A 14,254-nucleotide genomic window follows, 5' to 3' on the forward strand; every position below is an offset into this window, starting at 1 on the left:
GTGGAGAGAGATTACAAAATTCTGTACTAGTGGGATTTGCATGACATTGTACATGACTCTCAAAACTTTACCATATAGGTACAGCAAGTAATTAGGAAAACAATTCTAATGTTGGCCTATAAGGCTAAAGATATTAAGAAAGGAGATCTTGCTACAATTATATAGGGGATTGATCAAAATGCACCTGAAGTAAGAGTCCAGTTTTGGCCTCCTTACTTAAACAAAATATATTTACATCAGAAACAAAGTTAAATTAAACTAATTCTTGGGATGAAGAGGTTGCTTTATGAAGAAAAGTGAGTAGGCTGGGTCTATACTGATTGGAGTTCACAACAATTAGAGGTGATCTTGGTGAAACAAACCATTCTGAGGGAGGTTGACGGGGAGTACTGTCAAGATGTTTTTTTCTGGTGTGGGAAGCTACAACTTGGGGGGGGGGGGGGCACCATTTATGAGTTATTTAACTATAAGAAGGAATTTCTTTCTCAGGGACCATTAGTCCTTGAAATTTTCTTCCACATAGCAGTGGAGTTAGACAGATTTCTGACTGAGAGAAGTGGTAAGAATGTTATGGAGGACAGACAGGGGAGTAGAATTAAAGCCATTATCAGATCCACCATGGTTTCACTGAATGATAAAGCAGATTTGAACTGCCAGATGACCTAATCCTACTCCTATTTCTTATGGTGTTAATAAAGCAGTTCACAAGTCTGCCACCACAAGCTAAACCCCTTCAAAAATAAAACACACCTCAACATTAAACCAACTGAGTCTCATCACAGCTTTAAAAAGCCTCCAAAAAGATGCCACCACAGCAGTAATTCCCCAACACTCCTTCAATAAACCTCTCACCATAGCTCTAAATCCTGTACCATTAAATCTCCATATGAAGGCAATCAAATAAACACCACAGCACAGCAGTCAATTCCACTAAATACCTTCACCACAGTACTAAATTTCCTACCCACCACTGGAAAATACACATAATGATCCCACATTATGAGCAGAAATCCCCAATTAGCCCTCAATAAGTGCAAAAAGAAAGATTGGAAAACATGCGGCCTCTGGTTAATCAGTGAGTACAGGTAGTTCTTCTATAACGTAATGGTTGAGTTATTGGTTATTGTGCAACCTCCATTATATTAAAAAAATCACGCTTTAGAAACCGCGCTTACAAAGTGTTGGCAATGCAATTTGAGGTATATAATTTTGCAACTTTATTGGGTGTGCCAATTCAAACAAAGTTCGCTGTACCTCGAACACCAAGGGCTCTTATTTCATGACTTAAACTTTTATGAGGTACTTGTCAAATGCTCTCTCAAAGTCCAAATACAGCAGATCTACTGGCTCTCCTCCATCCACTCTGGTTGAGACTTCCTTGAAAAATTCCAATAAATTAGTCAGACATTACTTCCCTTTTATGAAGCCATGCTGACACTGCTTGATTAGATTATGGTTTTCCAAGTGTGCTACTCTTACTTCTTTAACAATGATTCCAATACTTTTCCAACAATATGGTTACCCACTTTTTGTCTCCGCTCCTTTATGAATAGGGGTTTCACATTAACAGTTTTCCAATCCTTTGATTCTTCTCCAGAATGCAATCATTTTTGGAAAATTACAACCAATGCATCCACTATCTCTGCAGCTACCTCTTCTAGGATCCTAGGATGCAAGGCTTCAGGGCCAGGGGGCTTATTGCCTTTAGCCTCATTAGTTTGTTTCACACCTCTTTATTAGTGACAGTACTCAATTCCTCCTCCCTCATTCTTTAGCACTAATGGGATGCTTGAAGTTTCTTCCACCATAAATACTGATGCAATATATTTGTTTAACTCTTCTGCCATTTCCTTGTTTTCTATAACTTTGTCCCAAAATCCATTTTCTAAGGGGCCTATGCTCACTTTGAGTTCTCGCTTCGTTTTTAAAGAATCTCTTTTCATCAGTTTTTATATTCCTTGTTATTTATCTTCTGTCTTGATCATCTTTTCTATCCTCCTTTGCTGGAATCTGAATTTATCCCATTTTCAAGACTATCACGGACTTTGGCCTCCTTCATTCCTCAATTCAGCCAGTGACCAAAAACAGATTGCCTGTATATTAATTCATCTAGGTGGGACCTTGTGACAAGTACATTGGCTCATATAATTAACTACTCTATAGTGATTGCACTTTAAAAAATAATCCATTGATGCAAAGTTCTTCAAGATGCCTTAGGGATATGGCAATGCAAATTCCTTCTTAATCTTAGCCAAGCTACACAAATCTATTTGCTTTAGTTGTAATAACTAAACAAATTCAGCTGGAGAAAGCAGTCCATAAACTACATCTTGTAGTTTCAAGTAGTATTTTTCAGAAGATATAAATTCCGGTAACTTTTTCCAGGACTGTCATTCATTATATTATCATGGCAATTCTTTTACTCAAATTAATCTGAAACAGCTGTTTTGTAATCATAAAAACACAGTAAACTTTTTTTTTTTTTACAGGCACCTTATGAACAGATGCTCTCGCTAAATCGGCAAAAACTGGATCTCTCAAATACCACAAAGTTTACCGTATTATTCTATCCAATTATTATGGTTTTAATTTATTTATGTCAAAGTAAACTGGTTGTTCAATTGAATGACCGTGTGTAATATCAATAGTTGATTCAACTTTGAATCAAATTTCTCTTCAAATGCCCCAATCCACCCCAATGTCTGAGTAGTCAGTTGAGGGTGCAAGTGAGAAGTTGGTAAGTTTTATTTAAGGCAAAGTTTTATCATTACATAAGTGATTAATGCTTAGAGTAGAAGTGATGTGTACACCCCCTGCATTACATTTATATTACCTAGTGTGCATTTTTATATTGATTATGCGGACATCTTGATCAACTGGAATATCTGATCAACTGGAACTCTCCTGCCTCCAAATAGTGTTATTAATAAAAAGATTATGTATTTACAATGAAAGGAAAAGTCTCCATTTCTAATCTTCCGCTCTCTTGAAACAGCACCAAGTGACCTTCAAGCTTTCAGAGTACCTATTTGAGCATTGCTCAGAAGGGCGTATTTTGTTGAATTTTTTTTTGTCTTGCACTCATCAAGGAAATTTGCCAGAAATACCAACATAAAGAGAAAACATTTATGCTGCTTGTTGAAGTGGAGAGTGTTCATTTGTTGGCAGCAGACTCTGACTGGCACAGTTTTCATGGAGAATGTACCAGTTAGTTGATGACTGACAGTTCACTCAAGTTTTGTTTCAATTTTAAACCAGGCAAGTTAACACAGATAGGTCAAGGCAATGTCCTGAGAAATTAGCCATAGAATGGCAGTCGCTCATTTAAAATGTACATGCACCACGAAATTCAAACAAATAGGTGACAGCCAGTCAGAGTCCACTGCCAACCAATATGCTCTCGCTTTTCAACCAGTATTAATGCTGCTTTCCCTTTACACTAGTGCTTCTTTTGAAATATCCAGATGGGTATAAGATGAAACATTGATAAAATGCATCTTTTTTAAACAATATTCAAGTTCTGTACTACCAAGCGACTATTACATTTATTTTGTATTGTTCGCTAAACATTGTTCTAAATTCTAAAGCATATAGACATACTTTCCAGCACAGATTCAAAAGTAGACTCAGAAACTAAACAAAGATCAGCCAAAAATGCATTGCATCAAGTCTACACTTAAAGATCAGCTCAGTAGACTGGGGTTTACCTTTACAATAGTCAGCAGGGTCTTCCTGTTCTTCATCATCAGATCCCAAAATTTCCTCCTCAGGTTCTGGAGGAGCATGATCGGGTAGAGGTGGAGGAGGAGGAGGGGGAGGACCTGCAGGAGCTTTCTGTTGAGCCTCTGGCCTTGAGGAAAGAAAAGGAGCAAAATAAGGCAAGACTTTTAAAAGGTTTTGCATGTAAAGTTTCAATTTTTTAACCTATGATTAATAAAGGAACAAACTTCAAAAGGACATAATTCATTTCAATCCCACAGCCTGAGTTTTTGCTTCGAAGCAGTCAATTCAAAATTATTTACAAATATAATACTATCTGCATTCACATATAAAAACAGCACAGGGACAAGGATCGGCTGTTCCGAATCCATACCCTAACATGAGTTACCTTCAAGTGAGGACTATCTATCGGAAAAACACATTTGATAAAATGTTATATCCATTGACTAGGAAAATTCTATGGTCTTGTGTAGGAAAGAATACAGAACTAAGGTAGATTATTGACAGAAAGATATGTTTGGACACACGGCAAGAATCAATTCTGGAGATTCAAACTTCTTCAAGGAGGTCAATTATAGATATGCTTTCATTGACAATTCAGAGACTTCAATAAAAATTGTAAACTTGTGCAACTTGCACGCAGAAACATTTTAGGCATTTTCCCCTCCTTTGAGAAACTGCAAGAAAGTAGATTTAGAATGCAAGAAAGTGAGTAGGAATCTGTTTGCTAATTAAGTAAGTGCTGTTGCTACGTGGTAAAATGCATTATTTGGCTATTAAGTCCATCCACATCTCCAGCTCACTGGAGTGTCACCACAGTATCAGCCAAACAAGTGAATGAAATTCTGATAAGGAGATTTGGGAGGAAATGTTAACAGCATCACAGCAGTACATTGATACAACATTCAAAGATTCAGAGCTATTGTTTTCTATACCATATGAGCACTAATATATTAAATATCATACTTCAAGAATTCTGACATTGATAGAGGCCTAAAAATATGTTTTGCTGATTCTGTCGTCAATTGCACAAACAGTAATTGTGTCAAGGAGATTTCAAAATTACCAAAGTTTTTGGAAGGAGAGAAGGGAAAAGTGGAAAAATGATAGAAAAATTACAGTATTTTCCTTCAGGAGGCATCATCAGATTTTTACATCTGTGGTCTGAAATGTCAATATTGCACTCTATTCTTTGACACTGAAAAAAAATGACAGATGTTTCCAGCTCACAAGGATAGCATGCAGGTATGCCACCAGGATCCCAAATTTTATTAAATAAAAAGTGACTTCAAGGGAGATTCACGACAGGTCCAAATTGAGAAGACAGGTGAATCTAACATTGCTCTCCATAAGACCTTTCTAATTTAGAGCATTCAACTTAAGAAATATGAAGTTTGCCATCCTCATCAACCTAACCATTTATAAGTTATACATTTTAACTTCTTGATTCCTATACCAAATTTTACAAAAGCCAAGTATAAAATTTAAATGACAAACTTTAAGCCAAAATATCGACCCCTTTGTAACAGGCATTGTGCTGTCACAGTAATACTGTGTTTAGTAACTGAATTCTGATGCTCCATTGTTATGTAAGTCTGAAGGAAGATGATGAATCTTTCATGGGATAATAAAATAAATGATAAAGTGTTCGCTTTTGGTACCTACTAGCATCAAATAATCTGGCTTATAACAGCATAAAAAGTGGTTCCCATAGAAACAGATTCTGCATTTATGAATAACTGCTCAGGGAACAATCACCAAATGGTCATCGCTGTTGGTACAGCAGTACAACAAAATATTGTAAATCTAAAAATTTTATGAATCCAGCCACAAAGATCATTTTGATTCTTTTCAAAAATTAAAGTTAATTCATAATATTCATCTCCTCTTTTTGCAAGTGTATTTATCTTCACATTTCATTTTCCAAGAGCTATTTTGCATGACCAGCATACCACAGTACATTAATTCACAAATATTAATTTTACAAAAATATTCCCTGTAAACTACTGACTACAAATATAGTTTTCAATGAAGTAATGTAAAACTGTTCCACATAATTCGTCTTTTCACTATGGATTAATCAAAAAAGAGTAGTATATAATATATTGTATTATTGACTTTTTTAAACAAATGACTATGGTGTTGTTCATTAAATTTTAATATTCACATTACAAACTCATCTGTATCCTTATTTTAAAATCTTTATCACATATTGCACAATCATTTCTCTAAATAATACTCATTATATTCATATTCATTGTTCAGTAAAACATAACACGCAATATCCTTTAATAACTAAAGAGAAAGCCTTGCATCTTATACATCTCTAAAATCTGTGTCATGAAGTGCTTTATTGCCAATTAAGTAATTTTATAAAGTAGTCATGGTTATAACGTAGTCAATATGAAAGCCAACTGTAAAGTCCCACAAAAACTGATCATAATCACAGTGATTTAATTACATTAATGAAGATATAAATCTTTGCCAGGCTACCAGGAGAACTCACTTGCTCTTCCCCAAAATGTGGAGGTGTCGTGTTGAACTGGGGCAGACAAAGATAACATCACACCACACCAGGTTATAGTCCAACAGATTTATTTGGAAGTAGCAGCTCCTGGAGCACTGCTCTTTCGTCAGGTAGCTAGCGCCCCACCTGACAAAGCAGCATTCTGAAAGCTTGTTCTTCCAAATAAACCTGTTGGACTGTAACCCGGTTGTGTGTGCTTTTTAACTTTCCCCAAAATAGCACAGCAGAATCTTTTCCATCCAGCTGGGAGGGTGACAGAGTCATTTTGTCTGAAACATATGATTTCTGACAGTGCAGGAGTCCCTTAGTACTGCCTTGAGTGGCAACATAGATTAAGGACTCAAATCCCATGAATTTGCAACTTTCTGACTCAGAGGCTATATGTTAGCAATTGAACCACAGTCAATAGAGACAATTAAAACATCCCAAAAAATCACATTGGCTAGTTAATCGATGCAATCCCAGAAATGGAGATATTTATGAATATTTTTCTGATTCTCAAATCTATAACAATTGGGTATTAAAGTACAAAATGTAATGTGGCATACTCAGGGCAGAATCTGGTTATTGATCGCTCAGCTTTCTTCTGATCGGTAACAAATGGAGATACTGAGCAAAGGTTGCATCATGTTCGGAAAGGGTCAAGCAAATTTAATGTTTGACAATTAGGTTCATATGAACCTGCAATAAATGAATCCAAGTGTTAAGATAATAGAAATCTTGCTTAAATTCAGATACATGGAAAACAGAAGCACTGATTTTATTTTGCATGATAACATTTTGAACAGATCACAGGGAATAGTTAGACAGAATATTGCAGGTGAATGTAGGGGAATGGGTGTGGGTGGGTTGCGCTTTGGCGGGTTGGTGTGGACTTGTTGGACCGAAGGGCCTGTTTCCACATTGTAAGTAAATCTACTCTAATCTAATCTAATCTAAATATTTGAGATTGCTGGTGCCTGCCAAGTCCCTGACAGCTAGCTGGAGAACAGTAGAATGACCTAAAGACTGGCAATGAAGTAATTTTTAACAGACAAAGAAATGTGTATAAAAATTAGTGATATGTTCCATGAAATGCCCATCTTCATTAGGCTCTGGTTTGCTTTAATATCTACTAATTGAGGTATTGTTATAGAAAAATGCTGCAATATTCAATCTAACTATTCCCTATGATCTGTTCAAAATGTTGTCATGCAAAATAAAAATCAGTGCTTCTGTTTTCCATGCATCTGAATTTAAGGAAGATTTCTATTATCTTAACACTTGGATTCACGTATTGCAGGTTCACATGAATCTAACTGTCAAACATTAAATTTGTTCTTTAAAACAATTTGTTTACTTTTGTCTGAATGTTCTGAATAACGGATAATCGGACAAAACATTAAAATATTACTTTAAAAAGTGAATCTGCAATATTTATGCACATGAAAATACATGTGCTGAGATATTACATAAAGCCACAAGCATAAATTAAGATGCTGCATGCAGCTACATCTCCCAGAGAATTAGTACTTGAATGAATCTTGTGAATTACCTCAGTGTCTTACGCCTACAGCTACATTCTTGGAACAAAATGGATTTGTACTGTACCAAATATTTCTGTAATGAACCTTCCTTAAATATTTGGACAAGACATTGTAACCAATTTAGTCATCTCACAAACTACTGATATGGATTACAAATCTAGCACAGTAATGCATTGACAAGCCTAAACAAACTGCACTACATTTCTTTATCATTAATATTCCCAATGACTGCCTCTCTCTCTCCCTTTGGATAAGGGTGTTGTCTTTGCAGTTTCCCAATCCTCTAGGATTTTTCTTAAATCTAAGGATTCTTGGAAGATTTCTACAAAGGCATCTACTGTCTCTGTAGCTATTTCTTTTAAAATCTTAGGGTGGAACCCATCAGGTCCAGCAGAATTATCAGCCTTTAGCTCCAGTAGTTTGCCTCAGACCTTTTTTCAAGTGATAGTTATGTTTATTTTCTCTCCCCTCCCCACTTGTGGGAACCTTGATTATTTATTCTTTTAGGAATCCTATTCAAAATGAGGCAAGTGAATCCATCTTATGCTTTTACATTGCAGTAACAAGTTTTCAAACATTTTTAAATTTTCATTTCCAGTACTTCACTTGAAAGGCTACTTTATCTGAACAGCTCAGTCATATTTTTAGTGAAATAATGAAACAGGATTAGAGTTGGATTCTAGACATGTAGTAAAACATATGAAACAATTTGAGATCAAGAAGTGTTATGTACCGCTTTAGCTCCAATGAACCACAGCTACAATGGCTGTAACCTGAAAGTCACAACCCAACACATTGCCTAACAATGACCTAGAAGTTAAAGCTAAAGTAGCTAACTCAACACACTGACCCCAACTGTTGCCAATGCAAGTACTGTTGTCATGTCATGCTGAGCTACACTCAGCACTCTTCTCAAAACTCGCTAAGATGCAAAGTACTCAAATGACAGCTTAGTCAAACCTCTGCCTCATATTTTCAGTCCCTGTTTAGCCCCATTGCTCCGTTTAACATCTTATTACTATGCATACTTCTTGTGAATATACTTCAACAAGACTTTCCCGTCTCTGCCATTTATATTATCCCAGTTTAGTGTGCAACAATTGATGTATTTTTTCTAAAGGATATTGATACATTAGAAGGATGAAAATTATTCTGGGATATTATACTCAAAGTTATTAAGATTCAAGGAGCCTGACTGCTTTTCATTGAAGAAATATTGACTTGTGACTAAAAGGATTGAGAATTTTCTAAATTACCCCTATGGCATTTATACTTGCTTGTTATTTAACAGAAGGGCTGGGTGAGAGTACACCAAAATTTTCTTTTTATAATCATCACAGAATCTCCCAACCCGTTAGAAAAGGTGTACAAAGTCACATCTCATCTCCTCTTTGTATGATTTGAAGGGGGAAAAAAAAAACATGATTTATTTACAACAATTCAGTAGTTTATGTAAAATACACCATTCTTCCCATCATTCCTCACACTTAAACATTTTAAACTTGGAAGAATCCTACTCTGAAATACTGGACAGACAACCTTCAAACTGGAATTAGAACACATTCATTTTTAAAGCAGATGCAACACACCATATCCACTGATAATGAGTTTGCAAGTTATGTTTTTCCTTTTTTTGCATGTGTTCCTCATCTCCAAAAATCATATGGATTTACATTATGCTATCCTCATATCTCTTAATGAACAAACACTCAAACTCAACTAACTTTAAATTCGCCTAATTTCAGTCTCTCCTGTCATCCCTTGAACCCTTCATATAAAACATTTACCTATAATTCATTCAACCTTTCTATTTTACTTAGCCTTGCTATTCCCATTACTTCAATCACAAAAAAAACATGGCTCAGATAATCAGCTGTTCACTGGAATTTGGGACTGTTTCCAAGGACTAGTATAGGTCCATCCGATGCCTATGTTTAAATATGGAAATAGGTAAACTTAGGAAATTACAGACAATAATCAGTTGTCAGCAAGATGTTATTTTTGTGTGAATGGTTTGGTAGAAGAAAAGCATTAAAAAGTATCTCTGTACAGTTTAAGTGAAAAAAAATGTCCAGTACTGCCAGCTTGACTGATCTTTGTGGTGCTTTTTCCCACCATAGGAAAAAAACCTTGGGTAAATTTTGGTCTTTTTTGAGTTATTCCATGTGCCAGAGAAGAATGCGATAGATTTAATATATTTGACAGGTAGGTAGGACAGGCTGGATAAACTATGAGCTGCTTTGTGGTTTTATTTTTTGTTTATATTTTATTCAAATGAATGTACTATTCAACAGGTGGCAATCCAGAGAGAGGCTTGAAAGTTCCATCAATCCCAAGAGCAATGCTGTCAGGAGTTCTCCTTCAACTTGAAGGGGAGGCACCAGATAATGTGCAATCCAAAACAAGCCCTCAACAGCAAGCCAGGTGGAGGATATTCATGTGATATCAATAGTTATGACAGCAGATGTAGGCATCAGCAGTAGGGGGAAATCCTCAGTCATGGAAGTGTTCTTGGCATTGGAACTGGATGAACCTTCCGCCCTATAAGCTCCGCAGTGATAGGATTGTTGGACCTGCATGTAAGCGGTGGAATTTGACGCAGTCATTGTGCTCTTGGAATAAGAACAGGTGAGGAATTTGCCAGCTTTCATCATGAGTGAGTAGTCTTCATCAGGATTCACACTGCTCAATCTGCGTGGGGAATGGGCGAGAAAAGGTGCCCTAAAAATAGTCTATTCCAAAATCATCAGACTCATCTAGCAGGCCTACCTACTTGTTGTCTGAAAACCAAGGTCAAACTCAATCTCAGAACCTGGAATACACTAACGCTCATGGATAACAAGCAAACCAAACATTTAGAATGAAGAACTGCCCTTGTTGCCTGTGAACTCAGACACTTCAACTCCGACATCACTGCTCTTTGGGAGACTTGAAGGGCAGCTGAGTGAAGAGGACTCAAATCCTTTGCCAACCCATCCCAGGTCAAATTTTGGTCTATCCCTACTTTAAGATCAGTGGAAAATCCTTTTGAACATTTCCCTTACCTGGAAAACCTCTACTCATCTAAGGCTGACATCGATGCGAAGATTCAACATAGCATCCAATCCGTGAGTGCTACTTTGGATGCCAAATGAGGAGTGTCCTAGATAATCATGGCATTTGCGTTGATACATACTAAGGTCCTTTTGAATAAGGCAGTCATCCTTCTGACCCTTCCAAATGGGTCCAAAACTTGGATTAAGTACAGTGACCACCTCTAGGCCCTTGAGAAGTACCATCAATGCTGCTCGAGATGGATTCTTCAAATCAGTTGGGAAGACAGATGTACTAACATCAATGTGATTAAAGCAGCTAAAAGCACCAGTATTGAGGCAATAATTATCCAAAACTCTCCATAAGCTAGCCACGTGCTTAGGTTGCCCGAGTTCCAAATCCCAAAGTAAAACGTTTTTTTAACCCAAGCTCAAGGAAAGTACTCAAAAGATAGATGATCAAAGAAAGCATTTCAAAGACTCCCCAAAGGCTTCCCTCAGAAAATGCAACATAAATGTCAATGCATGGGGAGGTCCTCAGGAGAAGAAACTAACTTCAAGGAAACTCCTGTATGAAGGGACACAATACTTTGAGAATGACCATCAAAAAGAGAGATTACGGAGAAAAGAATGTAAACAATCAATGCTAGGGATCACTTCCATCTCCCAGAAACACCTGCCACAAGTACGGTTGCAGATGCAGTTCGCGGATCGGGTTCATCAGCCAAACAAGGATCCACAGAATCCATGACCAACGACACAGATTTTCCTATGGACATTCACACTCGTTAGCAAGTGACTGTCAACAGCAATGCTTATTCAGTATTAAATGGTGAAGGCTTAATTTGATAAAGTTGCTTCACTTCAATGGATCAGAAATAACATTCCAGGGAAACAACCATCATATGTACTGAAGTAAAATTACCTTCTACAGATGTTGAGCAGTTAAGTCTGTTAATTAGGTAGTTATTAGGTTATTACAACGAAAAGGGTTAATACAAATCAGTTGTAATGATGGAAAAAGCAAATAGTTACACTACAATCATTTCAATTCTAGCATCTGTTTTTCAATCATGTGGCTTTATTCAAAACCAGAGTCTTTCTGGTAGCTAAAAGAAGTTGAAACAACAAATGACTTGCGCTAACATACTAATTTTAACACAGTAAGCATTGCCAGACACTGCAGAGATGAAAACAGACAATAAAAAGAAATGCAAGGTTTAACAAAAGATATTAAAAGGCGAGGTCAAAGAAATAGGTTTCAGGCAAAGACATCAGCAGACTACTGATTGCTGAAGATGCAAAGTAGAATAGGGCAGAAAAGAAGATTCAAGTGAAATCACAAAAGTGGCTTGTGGAAAGGAAAAAAATGCATGTTACTGCAACCGGGGAATTGTCTTTTGAAGTAAGGTACATCATTTAAACCACTTCAATAGACAGAGGTAAACAAATAAATAATTGCTAACTGTCACAACTACAGACCAGTTGCATCCTCAGAGTAGTCATTGAACTAAGAATTTAAAAACATTTGCATGTAGCTCCCTTCTTTGTTTTTAAAATAACCAGCAGCACAGTCTTACGTTTTAAAGACGGTAGGTTATTTCATTACACAATTATTGTTGAAAGTTGTTTAAAATTTAAAAAGTAATGATTATTAGCTAAAATACAAATACAAAAAATTAAAGTGAGGATAAAAGTTAAATATAAGCACGAAAAATGAGATCAGTCTTTACTCTCATTGCAGACCTGGCTTGCTTGAAGATTCTTTCTGCAGTGAAAGGGTTGAATACTTAAGTTAGATTCAAGGGTTGTCATGGTTTCTGAAGTTGAGTAGTTGGAAGATTCAGCACAACTGGAGTGGTAGTGAGTGAAGGCTTTTTTCACTTCTAAACATTGCAAGTTGTGGCTTTTACCAGCCTGCTTCGCATCACAGTTTTGAACACCTCCCTCAGTTTCCCTGTCAAAAAGCTGTTTAAAATTGATTTTATCATGTGTTCAGGTTATTCTCCTGAGACGTCTGTGCAAAATGGTTATTCAGTGTCAGTTTTTAATGCAGTTTTAACAAAAAAACTTTAAAATGCCTACTACCCCAAACTATTAAATCATACTTCCATTCCAGGTATTGGGTTATTCCTGTTTGGAGCACAGGTACTGTCTTTTAGTGGAAGTAATTAACTTTTGAACTTTCTCAACTATTAACTTGAATAGTTATCATTCCATTGGACTTTTGGTGAGATCGGAAGAGCTATTCACAGTTCCAGGAAAGCAAGTGTCAATGAGTTTCTGTTTAGCTTTGAAAATGTTCATTTAAGTTCATGGAATTTCTTCTTGAGCCAAGTCCAGTCTGGTTTCAACTCCAACCTATGATTTCTCGAAGCCATTTTGTAAAACACTGTCTATTTTGAAGACAAATTAGCTTTCTTTACAAAATACATGATGCAGCTACATATTCATAGCATAATCAACAAACTTGAAGATATAATTAAAGGTTACAAATAAGATTTAAATGTCTATAATAATATAAACGTATCTTTTATTTAATCTAGGATGTTAAATAACTGCATTTTCTAGTCAGCCTTTAGCCACCTAATATGACATATTGATCGCAGTGTGCATTGAATCACTGTCAGGAATACTTCCACACTCTTCTCTACATAAGTTGGCAAAAATCAGAAGTGTTCAGTGGAAAAACCATATCATTATTAGCATAAGTTTTATATTGCATACTAGCCCATTTCTTTAATTATGCTAACATAAATCAGCAAAAAATGGACAGTCTTTACCCTTTACACTTAAAAAGGAACAACGCAATCTTGCATGTACCTACATGTATTGCCAATGCCATTTAACACCTTTTCTTGACTGTAACAGAAATAAATACTGATAAAAATATTTTGTAAAAAGCTTTAAAGAATCCAGTAATGCCTTTCTTAATGCTGCAGATAGTTTCATTCCTGACGAGTGCAAATTTCCTGTGGCTAATTAAGAACACAAAGCAGACTACAAATTGTAAAGAAAAGAAAAAAATAAATGGTGTGAACATTAGCAGTACAACAGAAAACTGGGTAGGTTTTAGAATCCAGCAAAGACTGACCAAAACAATAAAAGAGGAAGAGATTGAATTTGAGAGAAAATAGCAAGAAACGTTTTTTTTTTCAAAAAAGAAGTTTTTTTGTGAAAGACCTTCTATACCCTGTTTTTTTTTTGGGACTATTATTTAGAGTCCTAGAGATGTCCAGCACACAAACAGACCCTTCGGCCAACCAGATACCCCAACCCAATCTAGTTCTATCTGAAAGCACCCAGCCCATATCCCTCCAAACCCTTCCTATTCATAAACCCATCCAGATGCCTTTTAGAAGATCCTTTCACACTTTGATGATGTAGGTTACCAACTTATTCCTTTGGAAGCTCCAAAATCAATATATAGTGCAATCCTTCCAGGTTTG

General features: G+C 36.2%; 1 protein-coding gene across 6 annotated transcripts in view; it reads right to left on the reverse strand.

The window, feature by feature from the left end:
- LOC140466907 (SRSF protein kinase 2-like) overlaps positions 1-14,254 on the reverse strand; it is a 220,224-nt gene that overhangs the window by 118,317 nt on the left and 87,653 nt on the right. For all 6 annotated transcript variants that reach the window (XM_072562715.1, XM_072562713.1, XM_072562714.1 and 3 more), the window contains one exon: positions 3,708-3,850. In XM_072562715.1, the coding sequence (XP_072418816.1) occupies positions 3,708-3,850 (143 nt within the window). The remainder of the gene's footprint in view (positions 1-3,707; positions 3,851-14,254) is intronic.

This window comes from Chiloscyllium punctatum, chromosome 44, assembly GCF_047496795.1.
Source record: "Chiloscyllium punctatum isolate Juve2018m chromosome 44, sChiPun1.3, whole genome shotgun sequence".
Taxonomy (NCBI): domain Eukaryota; kingdom Metazoa; phylum Chordata; class Chondrichthyes; order Orectolobiformes; family Hemiscylliidae; genus Chiloscyllium; species Chiloscyllium punctatum.